This window comes from Pithys albifrons, chromosome 2 (genome assembly GCF_047495875.1).
Source record: "Pithys albifrons albifrons isolate INPA30051 chromosome 2, PitAlb_v1, whole genome shotgun sequence".
NCBI lineage: Eukaryota > Metazoa > Chordata > Aves > Passeriformes > Thamnophilidae > Pithys > Pithys albifrons.
This window is the reverse complement of record NC_092459.1, coordinates 91045063-91071146: the sequence shown is the minus strand read 5'-3', so window position 1 is coordinate 91071146 and position 26084 is coordinate 91045063. Positions and strand designations below refer to the sequence as shown.

The 26084-nt window shown below is 36.6% G+C and overlaps 1 protein-coding gene across 1 annotated transcript in view; it reads right to left on the bottom strand.

Moving 5' to 3' along the window:
* The window catches only part of THADA (THADA armadillo repeat containing), a 159764-nt gene that overhangs the window by 101205 nt on the left and 32475 nt on the right, over positions 1-26084 (bottom strand). The window contains exons 24-28 of the mRNA XM_071577509.1: positions 25180-25293; positions 23934-24056; positions 23167-23258; positions 5156-5245; positions 3657-3788 (exon numbers count right to left, since the gene is read on the bottom strand). Of these exons, the coding sequence (XP_071433610.1) occupies positions 3657-3788; positions 5156-5245; positions 23167-23258; positions 23934-24056; positions 25180-25293 (551 nt within the window). The remainder of the gene's footprint in view (positions 1-3656; positions 3789-5155; positions 5246-23166; positions 23259-23933; positions 24057-25179; positions 25294-26084) is intronic.

Genomic DNA, 26084 nt, shown 5'->3' with positions numbered 1-26084 from the left:
TCGGTTTGCTCACAGACAACATGGACTTTCCCTCTCCTTCCCTCAACACTGTTAGGAATGACTTATGGTAACAGGGCATCTGAGAATGCTCCATCCCACAGAAAACTTTTCCTCTGCACTGACAGCCTTTTTTACCTTGCATCCTAATGTCTATCATTAGTCACACTGATTAAATTGTACATAAAATATGTGTACATATCACAGTCACAGTGATTACCTCTATATATTAATGACAAGCTTTCAAGTGCAAAACTAAAATTCTATCAGTTCAGGGTGATTGGATGAAGAGGGGTAGAAGGGGGAAGTGAACAGCTGTAAAGGACTAGGGCTCCCCACTCCCACTTACCCTTGTCCCCGAGTACAAACAGCATCAGGGGACTTGGGGCTGTAGCACCTCCATTTTAAAGAAAGATACAAGTCAAAAAATTCTGCCCAAGAAAACAGTGTCTATTTTATAACTGTTTTAATTTCATGGAAAGATGTTCACATTTCTGTTTCAATTGACCTCAGACAGCGAGTTTCTTCAATGGCTTGCCAACATAACATACCTAGAAGCAACACTGCTTTGGAGTCTGCCTATTTGCCAAAATTGTGAACGGGAAATTTCATGAAGAATTAAGAAGTTTTTTTCAAGGGGAAGACAAGGCACATACACCCAACAAGTTTTTAAAACCTTACATTGTTTGACATTTTAATGGTATTCTTTAAAGAACTTCCTAAAAAATTAGGAGTCACACACTTAAACAGAGCTAGACTTCAACCAGCAAAAAGTATCCCAGTCAATAGAGCAATATCCATTTTACTCCTTCAGAGCATTCAGCCCAGAACATTTAACACTAAACAAACACTCTGTCAATTGCATGGTATGAGAGGACATAAGGTAACTCAATTCTAGATCATTCTGAAAAGATTACAAGTCTTTGAAACGGGGAGGGGGAGGTGAAAGGGAGGTTATGTTTTTGTTTCATACTTAAAACATTACCTCCCAATTACCTCCCTTGTTAATCAAAAACATGCTGTACATTCTTTCATCTTAGAAAGTAACCATTAAAACAGACCTATCTAGCTCTTGACAAAAAATAAAAAGTGAGGTAATAAGTTGTGAATCAAAGTGTTCCCTTCCAAATAAAACATCTGCAAGGGAAAGGGGGGAAAATAGTTTAAGAGAACTGCAGATAGGTAATCAAATGCCCTAGTTCAACAGGGAGTAACAAGTATGCGCACAGAGTTTTAGATTTGTCCTTGTACCATTTAATCCTGCTCATATTGTGCAATTTATCTCAGCACGGTCAGAGCAACCATAGCTCTACTCCCACTAGATGGAAAATTCCCCTCGAGCTTAAGTGAAACTCTTCAAAAGCCTAATTTGAATTCTTTCTGCTCAACGCAGTTTTGTTCATAGACCTGCTCCTTCACTTGCAAACACAGTATTCTGTTCATTCTCTGAACAACAGATGAATGACAGTTCACTGTGGCCGAGCCCTGGGAAGAGGATGAAGACCAGTCACAGGTCACAATCACCTTCCTCTCTTCTTCCTGAATAGCAGTATCTTTCCTTGATGGTGGTACAGCAACAGAAATGTAAAAATTTCACTGCAAAAATATGGCAATTAAATGTTACAATTGCATCGGACTACCCGGTAATTATATGAACTTGCAGATATTATAGAATACTGCAGTAAGCAATTCAAAGAAACAGCTTTTATGTACAATTTAATGACTTGATGCATCAGGCCTTTGGCACCAGACCTCCTCTTCCATCCTCATTAAAGGGTTACTTCACAACAACCTTGACTACCACCTTCTAAAGAACAACCAAATGAACAGGAAAGAATTTTATTTTCATACATTTGCTACGTAGAATAAAAATTAGGAAAGAAAATAGAAGCAGAAAAGAGTAACATATTTATCTAACTAATACCAATCATCCCTGTGTATTCCAACTAATGCAGTTAAAATGAACAGAAAACAATCATGGTGTTCACAGAACAAAGGCATAAGAACTGTAGACAGAAATACAGCCAGTAAAAGCACACTGAGCTATATAATAAATACATTTCCTCCTGCAGAATCCTTACTATTGTCCCCTGGCAACCATAAAAATGTCAACACTTTGCTAAGTAACCAGTCAGAAAATGTATGTCTACCCACATAAAATTTTCTGTCCGAAATTCGTAATCATTTTATTCTACTTTTATACCTGTATCCATAGCATTTATTGACAAGTGCAATGGAAAGAAAATACAGAAAGTATCATCTTTATCTGCAATATCATTCCTCTTCATGAACACAGTTAAAGGAAAGTAGGTCCAGTGACAACAGGCCTCTTAAATGCTCCAGGTTCTTAGTTTAAAGATTTTTATTGGGGTTTTCTCCCCACATCGGATAAAAGGATTTAAACAACCTCAAGACAATAAGCTAAGTAAGTGTGAAAAGTTACTTTGCTGGTATATGTACCTTGCAAAAAGTAGTGATCCTAATGTAAGTATAAAGACAAAACTAAAATGCTGTAACCAAAAGCTTGTCAAAAATTAATCTATTACCGATAACAGAAACTATGTTGAAACATTATATTAAAAAAATAAAATGAGCACTCTGTGTTGCATTAATAAAGGCATAAACCCAGAAATAATTACTGATGTAACAAGTATTTTCAAACATTTCCCAAAAAAGCATTTAAGATTCAGATACAGCAGAAAGCCAAATATTTTTAGTTGTTAAATACAGTGCATTTTAAAACTCCTACAGGTTTTTTCCTTTCAGAAAACGGTAGATTATCTATTCTTGGAAATTCAAAAAACATCATAAAAAGCAAGAGATACATTACATCTGCAGTGAAGACTAAGCAGACAGAGATACTATTTTCTAACACAACAGCGGTTTAGAATAAAAATTATCAGATCTTAGGATAACAGCGACTTTGTTTTGTTTCACTACTAAAGGAGTAAGATGAAGTAGAGAAGGTTACCCTATGGTGTTGAAGGTTTTACATAGATAGCAAGACTTCCTCTCAAATACTGGTTTCTGCTCACCCACCACAACCCTGGCTCCCTTATCAAGCTCCCTATCCCAAACCAAAGGCATATAGAGCAGCAAAAATATCTGCTGAATAACTTCATGTAACCACCATATAAATGAAAGTTACACTGTATAAAAATTTGAAAAGTCATCTTAGAAACATATTAGATCATGTACAGACCCCTATCTTCATCTACCTATGTATGTATACATAGGTATATATATATATGTGGAGATATATATACATACACACACACATGTGCAAACCTATATATTAGTCATTATATTTATGTGTCATTCTGCAGGAGTGGAAAACCCATCACAGGTCTGTACATCAAACCTTGCACTGCTGTAATCAGCCACCAGTTTTCATCTACCCTCTCTGTGGTAGCAATCATGCCATAAAGCATTTTCAGATGAAGATTTACAATCAAGTCATACAATGGCTTGCATAAGTTGATATTCTAATTCCCCAAAACAAGTTTAATAATATTTAGGGAAATGCAATCAATGAATACCAGTTTTTCCTTTAAGGACTAAAGCTGAAGGGAAGTTTAAAAAGACATTTTATAAAAAAGTTCCCAAAGATTCAAAAAAGAACCCCCATCACACAAAAAAACACCACAAAATCACCTTACCTTATAATGAAAGGGACAAATGGTGCCATGCTGAGTGCTGAGTGAGTGCCATCCATTGGAGATGGATACAGTCTTCCCAGGATTAAAAGCAAAAGAAACAGGCTTGGATGGATTTTCAATTCTTCAGCCTCACTAAATAAAAAGGGATAAGAAGCATTTGGTGAAAAAAGCATCCTCCTTCATGTTATTCTTGAGCCTCTTCCCCATGAAATAGGCTTCTTCATTTCTGGCTCAAGGAGGTACACCAGGCTGATCATCACAAGACAGTGTACCCCCTGCTGGGATCAAACAGGGGGTTTGATGATGCATCCAGTTCTCCTGCAGGAGTCCCCTGTAGTGAAGGCACTTATGGCTGTACTGCCTTCACTTTCCTGCATTATTCCAAGCCTCTTTTATTCCCAGTTATGGTGTGCTCACTTCACTCTTAAATAATATTAAACACCTGCACAGATAATATTTCTCTATGAACCAGGAAATTGAGAAAGAGTGACAAAACAGTGGTTTTTAAAAAAGTCTTTTTATCTGTTTGGAAGGAAATATGTATTTACTATTTTACCAGGCTTTATTAAAGAATAGTTGTCATTGACACCAAGTGGCTGCTATTCATATTGTAAAAACAATCAGAAATCTAAGTTAAAATCAACCCTTCTTGATTTATATAATGACTAGTAACAAAATACAAGCTTTAATTGACACTGAAAAAGTATTCAAGTTTGACATTTCAAACAGCAGCTTTCAATCTTTTTCAACTGAAAGACCTCCCAAAATCTACCAGTGATGACACTGTCACCTTTCGAAATGTCAGATAAAGCAGAATGCTGCACTGAATATACACACCCTCTTTTCTTGAAGCAGAGACTGCAAAAAATGCAATGACTGATGAAACTTCTGCCTCTGAGTATCCACCTTAGGCCCATTAAACAGTGATCCTTGCCCATAAATCAGCTACTCAACTTCCACGGTTTATACTATAGCATTTTCAGAAAAAACAGAGACAGCACTGATTTACTTTAAAAGTTCATGAACCTGAGAGTAACAATGTCATCCCAAATGATATCATCTGCATTGATCAAACTGTAGCTCTCAGCCACCATTTGCAGAGTCCTTAAAACAAGATCAAGGACCTTCCCCGGAGTCACAGGCTGGAAAGTGTTCATTTAGGGTTTACATGAGGCCCCCGACCCTGTATAACTTAAACCTGTTAGGAAGCTGTGTTGTTAAACATGAGAAAGTCTACCACTTGGATTCAGTTTTCCTGAAAAATATAAGTTAACACCTGATCCTAGCAACTATTATTACTCAACATTAGGTCAATCTTCAGAGACTTACCGCAATGTGCAAAAGTTAAAAGAAAAAAGCCTTAGCAAGAAACACTAATACAACGATATCATTTCAAGAAGTACCAATGGATACAACAGCATTAGGGCATATGTGACACAACTCAGTTTAACCTTTTCATTGCACTTTATATTTCCAAGTTTTCTCAGATGTCGTCTTACCTGTTCAAAGTATTGGTTACAACCTCCAACTGCTTGAGAAGGAAAGGATAAAGACTTGGAAACCGAGAGAAAAACTCCCTTCCTGTCATTCTGAAGAAACAAATGAGTAAGAGTCACAATTAGCATTCTGCAGTAATTAGTTGCACTCAAAATACCAGTTTACTTGTTGGCTTTCTGATGCTACAGTGAACTTGGCGATCCAGAAGAACCATGCACACATCATGAACTCTTTTCAAAGGCAATGTTTTCATTAAAAATGATGACAGTGTATTTTAGAGAAGTTAAGTAACACTGCCTGTATGTGTGCATAATAACACTTTCTCAGCTAAACTGGTCTCGCTTTCTTGGGAAATCACACTAAAAAGAAAAGATACAACAGCTTAAATTCCAGCACCATTTTAAGAACATTCTAGTTGAACGTGAGAAGAGTTACACTTGCCTCAGAATGGCTCACGTACTAAATAGCTAATAAAATATACTTAATAGGCGTGCACTAACAGATGATCATAATTTACTGACACTAAACAGCATCTCAGAATAGTAACTAACAGAAGATTTGTAAAATGCAGCAGTAGAAGAATCTGACCTTCTACTAACCCTCTTTATACAGTGCTGCTTCCAGCACATGGCAGGGGTGACGTTCACAGGCCACATTTTTGCTTGTGTAGATGAAGCAACCACAGTCAATACAGAACAGTGCACAAATACCTAATGAACCCATCCCTAGTCAGAATTTGTAAGTTGGCACAGTTCAAGATGCAACAGCAAATCAATCCAAGCTAAAAGGTGGTAAGTAGAAACTTTCTGTGTTTCTTTCTATTTGTCTTAATCTTTGGATAGGATAAAGAATGGCTACATGGTTTATAGGAAACCAATCAGCATCACCTAAGCAAGAACCACTTGAATGTTACAGTGGGGAGGTTCTAATGAGACATATATGCTATGCAGAAAAAACAGACTGCCTTGAAAAATAAATAAAAGCCATGCATTAAGAAGAAGGAAGCCAACTGCAGAGTCTGCTTGCCACAAGATCAACCAAGAAAAATAAGTACATTTTTAGCATGTCTTCAATACAAAGCTTACAACAAGCAGGCAAACCCAGGTCTAGGAAATAAAACAATGAGATGGCAAGATTGAATGTGTGCAAAAATAAGCAGACAAAAATCCCACACGAGTAAATGAGCACATGGCAAGCATCAGCACAGCTACTTCCAGCACTCAGCTAACACAACATGCCTTAGCCACAGGTCACAGAATAAACATAGCAAAAACAGATTACTAGATGGAAACAAATGTTCAAAGAGGTACAGGAAACTTTCTTCAGGCACGTAAGAACAATTCTGTGAATATATATACACAATATAGGGAGTTGCTATAACTAAAAACACATTAAAGGAATCTGCAGTAGCTGTTATAGCTACAAAACAGACTTCAGTTAAAAAATTAGATGGAAGCATTCAAACCGTGAATGAATATAAACTGAAGCATTAATGAGGGCAGTTAAAAGACATGAATACTGATAATCACTGGTTATTAAGCAGAAGAAGCTCATGTAATTTCTTCTAATACCTTCTTGAGAACAACTTCAAATTTTTGCACATACAATTCCTAGCAAACTGAAGATGCAAAACCAGAAACAGCACAAAACCTAAGATCTAAGTATATCCAGTAATACAGCCCATATGTAAAACATTAGGAACTCAGTAAAAAAAGAAAAAAATTTTATCCAAAAATGCTGCAACACCTCCATCTCTTACGTCACAGACTTCATCAAGCAAATGCAGAAGTGGGGTTAAGATTCTCATTGAATGGATGGCCACTGGTTAGAGGTTTAAGAGAGGACTATGTACCAGTAGCATCTCACACAAGTACTTTTAACAGGTCCATTTTTATGCATTAAAAATTCAGCAGCCATATTTTAATCAATATTAAATAACAGAATTGAACATCCTTAAAAGGTCTCAAAATTCTTTGTAATTCACATGGATCATGAATGTTTTTGACAGGAAAAGAAAACTGTAACTACTGAAGTGGGTAACTTACATACTCTCCCACTTGGTTTACTACTCCACAGCTTACATGAGGGGACAAGGCAGCCTAATCAAAACCATTAATCAGCAGTAGCTGCAGAAAAGATGTCCACAGGCACTTTCAGAAAAAGAGAGACACAGCTGTCTGACTAGATTGTTACAGGTCCTCCAGTTCAGAGAGGAAACAAGAAAGACTACACATTAGCAGAAGCACTGCAAAATGCAGAGGTGCTTGAAAAATACAGAGCACTGATTTAAGTGTGAATCCACTACTTGAGGCTGACAAGGCAGGGTGATGTGCAACAGTGAATAAGCAAAATAGTGAGACAGAATAAAACAGAAGTATTTAGTTGTTTCGTTATTGAATACTGACCACATGTTTCCCCCTGGAAACATGTACATGTTATTAGATACACACAAGTATTTGTGTACCATAACTGAACCACAAAAAAAGTAATGATTCTGCTTTTCAAAAATGTTCAGGACACTTTTTTCTATTGATTTCATCACAAAAGTACTCCTTTGAAAAATGAATACCAACACTTTAAAGTATGTCTCTGGCACATTAACTGATATACACAGATTCATGCATGTACATATACACACACATGTGAGTTAGATTTTACAACTAATAAGCTATTCATATCTTTAAAAGGAGGTAAGTTCCTAACATACCTATAACAGAATATACCAAATAAAAGTGGACTAAACCCAAAAGCCACTGCTAACAGTTTTCATGAAACAAACTTTTTCCTCCTATTCTAAAATACATCTGACAGGGTTTAAATTAAAAGTATAGATAACTATCTTTCTATTAATCACTGACATAGTTCAAACAGATGTTTGGAAACAGAGCTACCATAATTAAATTTTTAAGCCAAACATTTTGCAGATCACAACATTTACATTGACTCACTCTACAATGTGTTTATAGGAGAAATAACTGAGAAGAGCCTTTAGATACCAGTATTTTTCCCCCATGTCTAGCTGAAACTATTTTTATATTCTTTCAGAACTCATCTTTAACAGTATTTTAAACCACAGACTCTGTAATAGTATTTTCCTTTTTCCAGTTAGGAACTCAAAATAGCAAAATTTCACAATCCAGAATTTCAAATGGGATTACTGAGACCTAAACAATGAACTAGTGGAAGGTTATTTGCTGAAAGAAGAAGTATGGTAATGAAACCAGAGAAGTTATCAGTGGGCTGATGATGCTTACAATAAAATCTGTCTCCCTGATGTAAAATGTCATTCAAGTACACATTTAAAATTATGCTTGATGTAGAAAGGCTGAGAGATAAACTAATGGGAGCACTCATATTCTCCTAAATTCAATTGCAAAAATGATCTGTAAAACTGTATACATGCAGAATACTGCAGTACATAGATGGGAAAATGCAATATTTCCATCTCAGATACTTTGCAATTTAACAATATTAATGCTTTTTCATATGCAAGCAATTCTGTAGAAAAGCCAGATAACTGTATTACAGTACAGCCCATTCACCAAAGGTTTCATTTTCATGGCTAGAGACAGCAGTTATGTTTTAGCACTCAGAAGAAAGTCTCACAAAGAGTGTTTATGTAGAGAGACACAAGTTTCTTTTCCATTTTCACTCAGGTTTCCCACCTGGAAAGATGTTCCATTAACAAAACACAGTATTACAGAGGTATCTCCTGTGCCATGCCATACAGAATCGAGCAACATCCACCACCCCCAGCAATTCTCTGCATCTCCCCAAGTCCAGCTCTCCCTCTTAAATAGACTCCAGAGCAGACAAAGGTAGGGAAAACATAAATCTTTCAAAGAATATAGAGTTCATATAAATTGGCAAGAAGTTATTTTGAAGGCATGTGATGTTACCAAGGTTAGAATTTAATTGCTACCAAAAGGCACTCAGAAGACAAGAGTGAATCACAGTTAAGTTCCAAGAAACAGAAACTAGTGATATAATTAAAAAAAATAAGTAACTCAAAGCAGAGTGCAAATCTATAAAACTTCAGAGAAAAGTCTATGTAAACTATATATCATGCTTAAAGTGTTGATTAAACTTCTTCAGAAAATATGCAAAAATCAGTTTAATTTTTTCTGAAAAATAACCTTAACCCAGAAGCCCTTATTATACTTGACTGTCAGCAGTTCTTCCATTCATTTAGAACCAGTTCTTCGTCTTTATCACTTTTCAGAATAAAACCTGGGGTGGCTTAAACTAAGGTAAAAATCATGTACTTAAAAGTTTTCATTTCATCTGCTTTGCTTGTGGAAATATTAATTACCACCAAACTTCTAGAACCAAATTCATAAATGCTGCTGAAACCTGTGACATCTCCACTCATTATATGTTTGTCTCAGTAGCAACTTGATGCTACATAATGCAAGGGGTAGCATCCATGTTTATAGAACTATTGTCTTTCCAAATAAATATTTAATCTTTATGCATAGCGAGTGTGTGGACTTTTTAACTGCATATAAAATATATTTAAGAATAAAATCACGGAGGCCGCAGTGCTCTTTTTAAAGCTGTGCTGTACACTTAAAAAGAACACTCGAGGAGATTAAAATTCTGCTGTGACACTGGGGCATATGTATCATTTTACTGCGACATGTGTCAAAGATTACCTGCTTCTGTTCTTTCATTTATTCTTCAGAAGAACAAAGCTTTATAACCTTGTGGGCTGGTTTTAGTAACTGATAGGTTAAGGAACATTTGCAGTAAATATGTTCATATTTGAGTATAGCATAGGTGAGATTTGAGGACAGCAAGGGTCTCTAGTGCTCTTTTTCACCATAAATATTGCTAACATCTCAAGTCAGATGATGCAAGCATGGTCAGACATTTGACAGGGGAAAAAATGTTGTATTTAAAAATTAAAAATAGAACTGGAATGTAAAACAATATAGACATGATAGAGAGATAAGACCAAGAACGCTTTTACTGGAATTATAAAAATATTGTCTCCTGTAAAATCTACTTGTGTTATGCCAATCCTTATGCTGGAATCATTAACCACGATATGTCAGATAATCCTTTATGTTAAAGAGCAGTAATGCAGAAACAGAATCCTACTTACTCCTTGCACTGCAAGGACAATTGCTGTTGGAAGAACTGAAAACCAGGACAGAATTTGGCAAAACTGCCATTCAAAATGACAGATTTATACAGATAACACACATTTCATATATTTGCTTCTGATTTCATTGAATTATGAAAAAAATCCAACAATGCAACTTAACTAGGCTGACTAGACTAGTTTTTTAGTCACCTATTTTAACATTTATGCTCTTTCCCTGACCCTTACCATTTAAGTAGTTAGATGCTGTCCCAAAATATATGAAGCATATTTCCCTATTAACAAAGAATTATTTCAGAAGCATAACCCTAAATTAAATGGAAAAAGATTTTTTCCAACTACAAAAAGACCAAGAAAAAAGGTATGGCACGATGACTTATGCTGAGGTTATAGTAAAGAACAAAGCTAATTCAGATATGTTGTAAGAATTACATTAAATTTTTGCTCCTTAAATAGGACTTAAGTACATGACAATCAGCTGCATGTTGTTACAGAACAACTAATAGCAATAAAGCTCCAGAAAGAAGAAAATATTCTTATTGCAGGGGAAGAAAAACTCAAAGAATAATTTTTCAACTTGGATTTTAGAACACAGCAGGACAGCATAATACTATACAACTAAGGACAGAAATATGTAACATTTTAAATTATTCAAAAGTGCTAGTAAGGAGAATGATTCATAAAACTACAGATCCTTTTTCTGACCTCAAAATACATGAAAATTGAGGGAAAAAATAAACTTGAAAAAGAGAACAGTTAAGATAGGGGAATAAGATAAAATGGAATGAGGTGCAACATGCAAAACTACTAGAAACTAGATTGTGCCAACGTGAGCTATACCTTACTCAAGAACAGTAAGAATATTCCTAGACAAAGGAAATAGAACAGTCCTGAACCTGCAAGTTTCCTTAATGTTATTCCAACAAATGAAGTGTTTGAAAGCTGCAGTTTTTACACTTAAAACTTGCTTCAAAGTAAAAAGCAGGTCAGCTCCATCTTGGAGCAGAGATCCAGTTCTCATGTGCTTCCTTCACAGCTGAAAAACCCTTGGGCTTCCTGTGAGACAGAGAACACAGCAGGAAGCAAACAACATCCTACAACAGTCTCAGGAAAAGTCTACATGAGGTCCAGTGTGAAACTACAGTTTTGGTTTAACAGATTAAACTCCAGTGTAATCTCTATGAGTGACAGTAAAATACTAACACACTGTAATTATGGTATGCTATTAGATAATATGGCTAAATTAGAGAAGGAACAGGACTTAACAAAAGATCCCAAAAGAACATGTTTCGAATCAGTTTCTGGTGTTCTAATTGATTGTTGGGACCTACATTGTTATACTTAAAGACCAGAATGGGAGAGTCAGGAGTGTGCTGATGCAAATCCTCCAATGAAACAAAAGTTATGAGGCACTGTCTGTTGAGAGAGAAGATTCAAATACTGTGAAAGAAAACTGGACATCCTGAGGACCAGAATACCATGATGCAAAATTAACAGCAAATAAAAACATTGTATATACAAGGACTAATTAAAAATGGATTACAAATTAGGAGCTCATCAGCTGGAAACAACAAAAATATCCAAGCATATTAGTTGGTACCTCAAGAGGAAAAAGACAAAGGGCAAATGTTGTTCTGCAATATATCAACTCTGATACAAGGAAGTACAAATGCCACTCTCCAAAACCAGGCAATATGTAAGCTGGAATAAATCAGAGGTAACTTCAAGATAAGACAGACTTAAAAAAAGCTGCTCTTGTTACCCAGGGTATAGAAAGCAAATTTGGTGAGTGAAGATTTAAAACTTCAAATTGTTTTGTCTGACAAAATTAACACAGAGTGGATATATGACTGACACCCACAAATACCTCAAGAAAAGCATTAGGAGGAAAATAACTATTTAAAATTAGGGATGATTCTGGAGTAATAAAAAACTAGCATTAAATGGCCATTAATAAATACACATTGCCAGTTATGTTTCTAATGATCAAAGCAGAGAGATTCTTGAGAAGTTTTACTTGGGAAGGTGGCATTCAGGGAGTCTTCCTGCAGAAAGAGTGGGGAAGACCAAACTGCTTTTAAGATGAGACTTGATCAGTTTATAAAAGGAACAGCAGAGCAAGCTTGTTTATGAAAAGAACTGAGTCAATATACCAGCAGGACCCTTACTGTCATGTGCTCCCATGATTTTGTGACATGCAGATCCGCATGGAAATTCCAAACCTTTCTTAAACACATGCAGTTCCACTGCTACTGAACTGTTGCTGATAAGAGTTATATAAAGACTATCAGGCTGTAGTTTTCAAATCTCACCCTTGATGTCATCAATCAGGCCACGACTGTGTGTAAGCAAATTCCAAAATGCACACTGGATGAGTACAGAAAATTTCTAGAACTTCCTTTCAGAAGTGCCAGGCACTCAGTCATCACCCTTAAAAACTAGCTTGTATTTCACTCCTTTTTAAACCAAATTGAAGTCTGCAGTGCATTTTCTGAAAGGAAGAACATTTTCTTGAAAATCAAAAACCTCCAAAAGAACTGCAGGTTTCACTTCACTTGAGAAAAGAGAAACAGAATCTTACATTTATCCTAAAATGGTCCCGTTATTGCCAGCTCGAGGAAATGTTCGCACTCTAAGGCAAGTACCTTAAATGGAGTTTGGGAAGACAGTGTACATGCTAGTGAAAGGCTCCAACTTGCCAGTTTCATGTATAAAAACAAGTAACAGAAATCAACCTAAGAAACCAATTTAAACAAACTTCTTCTTAAATGCACAGAGAATCCAAGAGTCCAGTGAGCATTGGAATCTGTTCTTATTTCCTAGGGAAAGCAGTTAAACTAAATTTTCATTCAGGAAAAAACTTTTAAAAGGACTAAAAAATGCTGTACTTGCCAAACAGGCTCAGCTTGGCTCAGATTTCTCATTTGGAAACTGAGGCAGTACAGCTTGGATAAACAAAGGATTTGGGCTGGACCACCAGGCTCAACAGGTATCAGTGGTTCAGTGTTTGGTTGTTGGCTGGTAACCAGAGGGACACTCCACAGGTTAAGTCTGAGGCCACCACACCCCTCGACATTTTTATCAGCAACTTGGTTGATGAGATAAAAAGCACACTCTGCAGGTCTGCAGACAGCACTGAACTGGGGGGAGTGGATGAAACACCAAACAAGAGAAGTTCAGTCTAGACAGACCTTGAGAAACTGTGGGGCTTGGGCTAGCAGAAACCTCCTGCAGTTCAACAAGGAGAAACACAACATTTTGCACCTGGCTAAGTAATCCTGAGCATCAGGACAGGCTAATAACAAACTGGCTCAGACACCAACAGTGCCATGGGAAAAAAAACCATAGGGGTTACAGTGGGTGCCAAGCTCAGTAAGAGCCAATGGCACATCCTCACTGCAAACAGGACAAATGACATACTGGACTACGCTCATCAGGGCAAAGGCAGCAGTGGCTCAAGCAGAGAGGCTGCACATGGAGTCCTCCATCCACCTGGGTTGTCAGGTTCAGAAGAGATTAGAACACACAGGACAGGGTCCAGCAAACAGCTGCTCAGGTCCTGTAAGAAGATGCTGAAGGACCCAGGTTTGCTCTGTTTGACAAAGGGGAGGTCCAGCATAGATCTAACAGCAACCTACAGCCACTTGAAAGAATCTTCTTGTAGTACTTGCAGATGGTACAGAAAGGACTAATGGTCACAAACCATAGCTTGGAAGTTTTAAACTGGGCAGCAAGGGGAATGAAGCATTTGAAAATACTACTCAGAGTGGTCATGAAATGACCATCCTTACAGGCTTTAACTCATCCAAAGACACTGCTGACCTGTATTGCTAGCAGTCACTCTTTGAAATGAGAATCCAGGAAACAGAATAAAGAGATCCTTTTACAGTTTGTATGGTTCCATGTAGACACTTCCCACTCTGGCACCATGGTTTTAACCTTGTCTTCTAAACAGATTAATGTTTTTCTTGTATTTGCTGACTATCACTAGCTACTGCAATTACAGCAGTTCCTGCTCTGAAAAACAAAATTCTTGAGATTTAACACATTTTTAGTTAGTAACTTAAGTCTTCAATTCACCACAAAGTATTTTTTACCACACCACATACTAGTATTTAAAAAATACCACGATGTAAAATAAAAATAACCACTTAAAATGTTGTTTAATTCAGAAAGAAATATATATTTATGAAGGCTCTTGATTAGCAGTCCCTCTGGAGAACAACCAGAGAATCACCAGTATTTTTTTTATTAAGAGAGAGAGACAATAGCAACAGGCAAGTTCCTTTAGAAATAGAGATTATATATAAATTTTAATTTGCTTCAGATAATTTTATTTTGAAGAACATAGGTATGAGTTAAATTCCTGAAATCACATAACTGTCTCAGGACTCATGACAAACTGCTGTCAAGAGAACATTTCACATGCATATAAGAATTTTAGAACTGTCATGGAAGACAAAATAGCCAAGTAATTTTGTGGGAGGCTTGGAAAGACATGAAGAAGCCCTGTAAAAGAACAACTATAAAAAACCTGCTGTAATACATTGGCTAGTAAGACAAAGAGGAAGGATATAGAAGAGTATTGCTACTTGTGTTTCTAGACCAAACATGATACAGGACAGCTCTTCAGTGACACTAAGGCACAACTTTTCTGTAACCTCATTAGATTAGTTACAAAAAACAATTCAAGTTTCCTTTTTCCCCCACATGAAATAAAAAACACTCTGAAGGGGAAAGAAGAATCATTATGAAGATTGGGGTTTACACCTTTAATAAAGAGGTGGTGATCTGTACCTTCAACAAACCTAACATTTGGGTTGTTAGGATATAGAAAATACATAAATCCCAGAACAGTAAGCAAAATAGTTTAAGTTCACTGACTTGAAAAAACATTCTTTTATGCTACACAGACCTAAAATAAATACTTAAAAGGAACTAAGAATATGCCACTATATCTTGGTTTTCATTTTCCTTCAGATAGAAGTGCTAGAATAAACATTCTTACTAGTTTACGTTGCTGTGTTTTTATGAGGTTAATAACAGAACTGCCAATCAAAACCTGTATAAATACAGTAGTTAAATACCTTCTGCTTTAGAAGCACTTTTATTTACAAGAGAGCTAGCCAAGATTTCCAAAGGGCTGCATGGTCTGGTTTGCTTTGATCTCTTAACTAGAAGTTTCTTTATACCTGTTTTGCTATTTATTACACTCTTTGTGTAATCAGGTATAGAAAGAGCACCTGCATTGAACAAATACATCAGGAAAAGTGTAACTTAGGGGGAATAATTATGCACCACACAGTTCACTAAAACAACTTGTGAAGAGCACTTTTTCCCAAGAGCACTTTTGCTGCTGTGCTAGCAAGAGAAGTAAGCACACAATGGGCTCAGAATAAAAATAAGGGGACAACAACCCAGCATCAGAGACAAACTGGCATCAATATCAAAACATTAACCATCACTCAATTTTGACATACATAGACAAATGTACCTCTATATATGCATGTATATAAAACTGTATCTAAGACATAGTTTAAAATAAAATAATTATTTTACATATAATTACTTTTAACAAACTTTTTTTAGAAAGTTGAACTACACATATGCACAAGTGTACATTTGTATGTACACAGATACACACAGATATAACTAAAATTAAGATACATGCATATATCTCTAGAAAGTCTCCAAGAATTCTGTTCAACCACTGCCTATAACACTATTATCTCTAATCTCTCACCACAAATTTAGCATTGTAAATTTTACCTCCAAATAACCCATACTTTCTCTCTCTTCTGTGAGGAGTACCTGCTTTTTAATCAGTATAGTGAAGTTAATGAATAAGGGATATGTGCATTATGCAAGGATCAAAATGGAATAATTACATCAATTCATATTAATGAAAACTTTTATCACTACAGCAGAAAATAAATTACCTACTTGTGCAGTTAGTTTATAGTAATTTTTGTTTTCATGGAATGAATTTTACTCACTTGGTAGAAACGAATATTAACATCGTGCCCCTAATTTATTTCAAACAAATGAATGGATTGAAGTTACCTCAGACCAGCACATAGATTTTTATTATGTTTCACTTTGAGTAAACTTTCAATCATGTCACTTTACCACGTTCATCTTTCTGTCTTCTGGTGCTGACTTAAGACAGGATGCTATGAAGATGTTCCCTGTTCAGGAGAGGACAAATGCACATTTGCACACTAGTGATTTGTGGTTTTAGGCCCCAAATCTGTGATTGGGGTTTATGTGGGTTATTGTTTTTCTGACTCTGTATGCACAAGATAAAATCTTGAAGTAAAAATTCTTCTGTAGATTTTAGGCATTTTATCTAAAAGAGACACATTGTGTTCCTAAAATCTGCAGAAATTATATAGACAGAGCATGCTCAGCCTCAAGGCCAGTCCATACTTTCTGCTACAGGGAATTTTAGACAGTTTTAGATTAGACTTATAAAACAAACACAGTAATTGAAGTAGTAACACAAAGGGGAAGAGATTTATTTAGGAGCTTGTTTTGAACTTGTTTCTGTACAAAACTTTCATAAATTTTACCTTAAATTTACAAGTTAATAGCACCTTATCACCATTATTCTTATTATAAGGCACTTAGGAAGCTTGTTCAAAATTATGTTTAAACAAGTATATTGTTGATGAACTGTTAATCAGTGAAAGCGATAAGGGTTATCTGAGTCAGCCTGAACTTTTGCATGTTTTCTTGAGACAATTCTGAGATTAAGTCTTCTAAATCTGTCAAAGTCAATTTAAAAAAAAGAGCCAGAGCATTAAAAACAAAAAAGTTGAACAAAATAAACATGGTCTATTTTTGGCGAACAGAAGGGGAAGGGATTTTTTTCTTCACAAAAACAACATCCTCACAAGGCAATGTACCAAATCCTTAAGAACTACTTTGCAATCATTCACCAGAACAACTAAGGTGGCATGGAGGGAACAGGCTGCAAAAGGTGACACAGAAAGAGCTAGAGGAAAAGGACCAGAGGCATTTAAATGGCTCAGTCATCTCACGAAACCTCCCTGTCACTGACACAGAATTTCAACTGAAAAGCTGCAACATGCCAAAGTTGCCAGAGAAAAATCCACCAGGGAATCACTAACAAGATCCAAGATAAAGCAATCCCAACCCTTCCCTCTGTAGCTCACATTCCAAGAGGTACAGAGCTCAGAGGCTGCTTTTGTGAATCAAGCTGTACTTGTGTTTCCCTCACGGAGCTGGCATGAGAGGCTCAGCACTTTGCTGCCTCACCCCTGCTCCTCCTGGGCCCATCACTGCAGTCACATCCCTGCACAGGTGGCTGTACCTCAGCTGTCACCAGGACCTCTGCCAGTGCTGTCCCTCCCAGCCACCACCGAGGGTTTACAGCCTGGAGTCAATCTGAGCATCGTCCCCAGCCATCCCATTTTACAACACTGATGTGTCATTACAGCTTGACCACATTAGTGCCACCGAAGTTTATTTTGGCTTATCCCAAAACAGTCCTGGCCACTCCTCTGTGGGCAACACAGACCCATCTCAGAAGTCCTACCAGAGCCCAGTATGATCCACTGCAAATGTCTAATAAACTTGCTGTTAGGACTGACAAAACTTCAGTGACATAAGACAGGTTTTTTAGCTGTTAAGTTAGGAAAATCAGAAGTGTTAGCCTGCGAGAAAAGAAACATTCAACAGGAATCATGTACTTATAATGTACTTTATGTACTTTAAGATACAACTCTAGAGTAGCTTAGAGAAAAGGAAGATAATACCTGTTTCATTTAATTTAGGGATAACATTCTGAAAAGAGAGGTTTGCATTAAGATATTCCATTTGCAGTGTTTTCCTTTAACTCTTCACAGTGTAAAATGAAAGTCTTTATGGTCTTAAAAACCTTAGTCATATAAAACCTGAATGTTAAAGAAAAAGCATACAACTTAGGAGAAACCCCCCAGCTTAGGTTTTTAAAAGTTAATTTGATTTTACTCAGTGACCTTCAAGTGTGCAAGCAACCAGTTACTGAGAAGTGCTGAACACTCAACTTGCAACAAAAACAAGGAAAGCAGAGGGCAGTTGTGCATGTTGACTGCCTCAAAGCCAACAGTGCATCTTCATAGTTTTCATTGTATTGTAATTAAAAAGGTAAGTTTCCCCTTTCTAAGAGATTGATGTTATAGTCATCAACATTTACTGACAGCTATAAATGAAAATTAAGACTTCAAGAACTACATAGATGGCAATAAAAGTTGTTTCTTTCTTTTCAAATAAGGCACTGAGAAGATGGCAGCATTCACACTCAAATTTCCATATTTACACCACAGAAAATTTGTGTTGACAGCTAAGTATTTTTCTGTATATGCATTTTCCCTTCACTTGGCTATAAATACACAAGAACTTCCCCTTCCCAAAATACAACTATATACATATATACACTGCTTACAAACTGTAAAAATCACCAGGTCGCACTGTACCATTCCAGCCAGGCTTTAAAACCTATTTTTTAAACAAAGAGTTGAAGCCATTCCATATTGGAACCTCCTCCACCAAGGTGAGAACCACTGGGAATTCTCCACAGCCCCCATTCTTTCTTTGAACCCCAGCCTCTACCTGAGTCCACTGGTTACCCTTTCTGAGGAGTTCACAACACTTATATTCCAATTTTCAGATGGACCAGGATGATCCCTTTTTATTACCCTAAAGACTGAAGCTTGTTCTAAGCCAAGTGGCAAAATGTCTCAAAGGCAATTCCTGATCATGCACATCCTTAAAAAAATAAAAAAGCCAGAAATACTGGGAATTTGATAAAAGAGTCTCCTTAAATGTCTGATGACAAGTATCTTTTCCACTAACAAGCAATAACAGCTTTAATTAGCATTGTGCTACAAGATCAAAACGGTCTCATATATGTGCATATATAGACACACACGTATATATATGTATCTGTGTAAAGGTTTAGATGAAAGTATCACTATTACTACTGTAACTCATTTGGACAGAAGAGAATTCCTCTATGATGAGTAATTTAATTACATTTCAAAATTAATTTAGTTGACTTTATATATAAATTAGTTAATCCAGACCTGTACATAAGAATCAAAATATCACAATATATATCTCAATTTCAAGACATCCTATTTTTTCATGTGATGAACACTGCAGTTTACAATCAACTACAGCAAACATTTACTTTAGATGATTGGCAATCTGTAGCAACAGTTACTGAAAAAACAAATGCCATGAAAGAAACAGAACTATTAAGCATACACCACACCTCAGTTTCTTAAAAAAGGCATAGAATGAACAAATCTATATTGCATACTGATTGCACAGGAAAACCGGAAGTGGTGATCTTATAAAAAAATGAGAGAAAAAACTCATTGACCTACAGAACTCACTGTTGTCTCAAGTCCTGTTTGATCAACTTGCATTAAACCAAGAGTAGTATTTGGGTCTTCAACAAGCTCCTGAGGGTGGTGCCTACAAGACAGCTGGAGAGAGACTTCTGGCAAGGGCATGGGGTGATAGGACAAGGGGGAATGGCTTCAAAGTGACAGAGGGCAGGATTAGATTAGATATTAGGAAGAAATTCTTCACTGTGAGGGTGGTGAGACACTGGAACAGGTTGCCTGCAGAATTTGTGGACACCCTGTCCCTGGCATTATTCAAGGCCAGGTTGAATGGAGTTTTGAGCAACCTGGTCTAGTGGAAGGTGGCCCTGCCCATGGCCAGGAGGGTGGGAACTAAATGGTCTTTAAGCACCCAAACCATTCCATGATTCTGAGATTGCAGAGCAGCCAGCAGGAGGGCGTGCCTGGGCGCTGGGGCCATGGCAGCCCCTTCCCCAGAGCCACTGGCAGGGTGGAGGGAAGGTCCCAGTCCAAGTGTTGAACAGCAGTGGGGCTGGGCAACAGCTCACAGCTGATACCACAGTAGCCATGCAAAATCAGGATGCAGACCTAACATCCTGCAAGTATGAAGTGACTGACTACATTACATAAACACCTGTGCTGTGAAGGGCTTGGAGAAAGGATGGTTATTTTCTCTGGAGCACACACTGTGACATATCTATATGCAGAGCACACATGCTGTAAACAAATATGAATGGGCACATTGCAGAGACTTCTTTCCAACCCTTCCTAACTACTTTGTATTTATGTGGCTATAATCTCATTCCAAGAAGACCATTTAAGAAAATTATATTCCCAAATCAAGTATACAAAACCTAAACTAAATCCTCTACTGGTGTTAACTGGACCATTTTCCAAATGTAAAGTCTCTGAAATTCAGAGTATCATTTAGCTAGATACACACACACATATATACAGACACACACACACACTTGCAGCTGCATTAGAAGTTTTGATACAGTCTTTCTGTGAAAGAGAAATTCCAGAGACTTCTAACCTCCTTTTCACTAGAAAGAGAAAGCTCAACCTGGATAATTGCATGGCTCATTGCAAACAGTTTTCACACAACTTCTCTCTCTTCTACTTGCAAGAGCTGCATACAGTTGTTATTTGTCACGTATTAATTTTGCAATTCATAATTTTTTCTTGATGCTCACATTAAAAAGGATGCATTGATACTTAATCTTCCAGTACAGCTTACTTCTGAACATCTACACAAACTCTCCACCACCCTGATTTTATCAGTTTCATAGAAACTCTTCTTGAGAAAACAGGCAGAAAGTCTTTTAGAAAGATGTCCAGAATGGCCCAGAATAGCCTAACTTAAAAGGAGTGGAAAAAATTACTTTAATATATGAATTCTGTTCCTGCAAAACACTCAACAAAAGCCATTTAGTGCTTTCGAAGTGCCCAAGCACAGTTGCACCCCCGGGATGGGGCTGCAGGGAGCTGTGCAGCAACGGTGACACCTCGTGGTGCCAAACCACAGAAACACAGACCCGTCTCTTCCCAAACACAACCCGGTTTATACCCACCGGCAGGGTTCTCCTGCAGAGACAGAAGTTAGAAATCAAATCTCTGTCTGTTTTCATATCTCCTCTATCTCAGTGACCTGTCTTTAAAGTGTCTCACCCTTCCCTGTTTCATGGTATTGACAACTACATGTAGGGAACAGTAGAAAGTAACTACATGCAATGTTTAATGCAAAACTACTAAATGAATAAATGAAGAACAGAAAGCTAGCATAGTTTGGACATCTTTTTGGTCAAAATAACTACAAAGAAATTACTGTAAGCAAAAAGCTTCAGAGAAGCAAGTCAAAAGTGCCAGTCACATAAAAATTAACATTATTATTAATAAATTTAATTCAGCTATGTAAAAGATTCCTTTCCTTCACTCTGTTATGTCCCATCCCCAAGAGATGCTCAAATGCATTACTTTCTGCAGCTTCACAAACAGAAATCTCAGATTCCATATGTCATCACGCTGCATGCATTTGAGAAGTCAGTTTGCCTTCCCACTGCAGAAGTTAGTGCACTGACTTTCCACCGGATACAAACTTTAAAAAGCTGAGGTGTGTACCTCCTTCAGTAAGCACACAACATAAAAATTAAAGAAAAAATCCCCAACTTTAAACACCGTTACAAAACCAGTGTGAGAAGGTAAGAAATAAAAAACATTTTTTATCGCTTTGCTCGGGTTTCAGGGGTTATAGGAATGAGTTCCAGGTTTGGGCAAGAAGTGATTTGGGTTTATGACTAAGCAGGAATAATTTCATGCAGCAGGGGACCTAATGTTCCAATCATTTGGTGGGGAAGGAGTTATTTTTAAGGGAAATCTCCCTCCAGTCTCCCACCTGTATTTCTTCCTCATGTTCATACACATGTATTAACTAATTTTTTCAAGTGATACCTGAAATCAATTGGCACCTATAGAACATGCAAAAGATGAAAGACTGGTATCATATCAGGACATTTAGTTTTTCATAATATGCATGAAAATTGTATTAGCTGCATAGATCAACAGTAAGGAACCACTATATAATGAGCAAAAAGGAGTGGAATTTTTGAAGGTAAATCGTAACAATTGCCTTCTTTCAGAAATTGCATACCTTGCCTGTGATGGGAAAATCCATTAGGAATTTCTGAAATGGTTACCATAATATCCATACCGTGCCCACATCATGGCCCCACAGGCTTACCCAGGAGTATTTTTTAATGAGTTTATTCTGCGTCCAGGGTTATTTTCACATCCCCCCCAGAGCAGAAACCTCAGTTACAGAGCACAGGGCACGGACATGCTTCGTTTGCTGCAAAAGCTAAAGTAAGCAGCTGAAGGCCAAAGAAAACATGGGGGCACTTGTGCACTAACTGGAGGTTGCAAAGATACAGGAATGCTCAGGACTAAGGAGTTTTAGCAGTCAGAGAATTGGGTTTACATAAGAAAGTGAAACAGTAGGGGATTTGAAGCTGGACTACAAAATCCAAGGGCAGAATCCCTTGGAAGAGAAACGGCTTTGCAAGCTGCAATTCTTGGAGCTTGGAGGAAAGAGACAAGTGTTTTAGAGTAAGAAGACTAAATGGAAAAATATCAAATTAGCAGGAGTGCAATTACCTCCAGACCTGCCCTAGAGGAAAGTGAACACACATGTAACCACTATTTCTCTTCTCTTTCACACTCTCTCTTTGCTGTCAAGAGCTATGGGCTAGTTTGGGACCAAAAAGCCACCGGGTATTTGGAAGGGCCACTGGTAGCAAAATCTCTCAGCAACATTCCCCTTCTGTGAAATTGCACACGAGTACAAATTAACTCTGGGTTTAACAGCAGATATTTTTGGCCCTACCACTTATTTCTTGGCAACACAGCTGAAGCAGAGCTAGATGTTTTTGTAACATCGTGATTCAAGTATATCCATAACGAAAGCAACACTTTCAAATTGTTGGCTAAGGTCATGTTTTCAAACTTACACATGGTACAAAGTGAAGCTTACCTGTTTTTTTTTGAATTTTCATCTTTTCCTCTTTTAACCCCAAAAATTCTTGTAATCAGAGCACTAAAAAGAAGCGTAGATGAATTTCTTACCTAAAGGAAAAAATATGAACTATGCTTTAAAAATCCCTTTAAAATGTACTATTTTTTTAAATACAACCACTAATGTATGGTCAAAAAGAAGAACAGCTGAGTGAAAAACATGCCTACCATTCAGAGGTCAGCACATGGAAACAATTAACTCACAGCACCTTTCAAATCAAGATGACACTAAAAGAAAGTTCAGGTTCTTTGGAGATGCCCATTTTAATACAAGGGATACACCCAGATTTCTAGTGATTCAAAACATTCACCCTTATGCATAGTAGATCATGAAATGTTCTACCTGAATATGCCATATGGAATCTTTTACTGAAGAGCAGAGTAACAGTGAGAATGAATGTGAATGCACTCCTTACTGGGTAGGTGCACAGACTCTAAATTGAAAAGCCAGATATATTTTTACCTATATGATAATCTTTGTCCCTACCTTTTTTTTGTGAATATCAGCACTTCACATAAATAAAAAATTAAACAAAACTAAAAACATGACCAAAACTATGACTTTTTTGCACATCTACATGATTTTTCACCGTACCTTAAAATATTACACCATGTAAGATCCCAGAAATTGTGGTATTGCCGTTTACAAACATGAACAAAGCTTCACTAAACAGCACCAATCTATATCCTGTTAAATCAGAGAAGTGAGATTAAGAGCTAACTTACTGCCCAGACAGGTGACATAAACCCTAGAATTGATGCTTTTATTCCATCTGCAACATAAGGCATGATGTTTTCACCTAGACGTGTATCCCTATACAGTGCCCGGAGGATATTTAAAGCGTGAACCTGTGGTGGTAGAAGAAATTAAATAAAAATATAGATAATTAAAAAATACCTTAAATTTAATATAAGTAAGTACATCAGTGAACATGCAAAGCGAAAATAATCTATATACAGATTTATAACACTTTATTTCCATATTAAATACAAGAAATACTGCTACTAAAAATATATTGAAATAGTGCAGCAGTAAAAAATGCTAAAAACATTTACAGTTTAAAAGTGTATTCCTCTAACAACTATAGTCCAGGCTTTGGAAGCGAAGGCCAACATTCTTTTTTCCTTAGCTTATCATGGCTATAAAAATAACTTTCAAAGTTTAGAATCATCTTTTCCAACATTCTTGACACGCTGTAGATACTGTGAGAAAAAATAAACTACAACTTACAGGAGGACAATATTAAGCTAAAACTGACAGCCAGGCTCGCTACACCATATGGAGCCTTTTCTGATATTTCTCTTCCCTCTGTAAGGGAAGGTGGCAATCCATGCAGCATGAGATTCTGACAAGGCTACATCAATTTATATCAGCAGAAGGTCTGGCAAAGCCATTAGGACAAACTTCTAAGTATTGTCAACAAATTATGGCTTGCACTTATAAACAGAAAGATCGAGTATGTTGTAACAACATTTTGAAGATAAAGGTCTTGCCTTTAAAATATATTTTAGTATTACAAATATATGTATTTAAGTTTTAGAAGTTACTAAAAGCAGACATAAAATCACTTTTCATGTAGTGTTTTACTGCATACAATATGATTTATGCATAAGTAACTAAGTTATTTACTCTAAATGTAAACAAAAGCTTGCCTATTAATTTCCTTGTAAAAAGGAAGTTACTTATCTGTTTGTTTAGAAATACTACAGGCAGTAAGCTGACCAAATAACGAGTGCATTTGTTGCATTAGAAAAAAGAAAGGAAATTATTTCCAATCCATTTTTTAGTATCTTAAACAGATTGCAAATGCCAGCAACTTCAGAACCTTTGCACACATAACCATATTTTAAAATCCAGCTATAGATATTAAAATCAGGATGTTCTTATTAAAAACGCAGGCTTTCCTTAACTGTTTGAAATAGTGTAAACACATTTTTGACATTTGCTTTTTGATGAGAGGCTGAATTTTACCTGTGGAATTACACTTAATGATTCATTCGAAGGTGTAGCCAAAGATATCAATTCTTTCATTGCCGTTTTCAGCAAATCTGTTTTGCTCTTCTTGGGCTCTGATGCTAACAAAGCCTACATAAAGTAAAAAAAAAAAAAAGAAAAAATAAGAAAAAAGAAAAATCAGGTGTTTCTAGAGAGTTTTTTACTACCAGCTCTGCTCCACATTCCTATATTTACCATATTACAGCCTAGCTTTTGACCACACGCAAAGACTAAAGAAAAATTTGCAAAAATTGAGTTTCAGTTTCAACTCCTGGGTTTGTTCAAATTCTTTCAGCATTCAGTGTTACAGTAGGAAAATGCTGCTTATGCACTATTTATTTGCCTAAGAAACTTGCTTGTATACAAGAGATAGTAATTTATCACAGACCAAAAACCTTATCTTGTTTCTGACAGTGAAAGTATTATACATACTTATATTTCCTAGTATGGACATTTTTTACTTTGATACCATACATATTTAAGATAAGGGCTGACCAAAGAATAAATTCTGGATTGCAAAACAGGATAAAACAAGCAGAACATTTTTTTAAAAAGAGAGAAGAGATGCATCAATCTCCAAAGAGTAGTTCAATGGGTAGGACATCCAGCTGAGATGAAAATATTCTAATATAGTGATTTAAAATTCAGGACTGGAGTTAAAACAATCCTTCTCTGTCTAGTAGCTCTTGTTGAATTTGTCCAAGTCAGTAAAACTGGATAATAATAAATCACTTATTTCTAATAAAAAATTATTATCCATTTGTGCTTTGGGGCCCAGAGTCTGTTCAGCATCAGTAAGAACCAAATGGATCAGCTGCAAGTCAAATGAAGTGTAGAGGTTAGGTAGAAACTCAGGAGTAGTCACTGTCAGTTTATCAGTG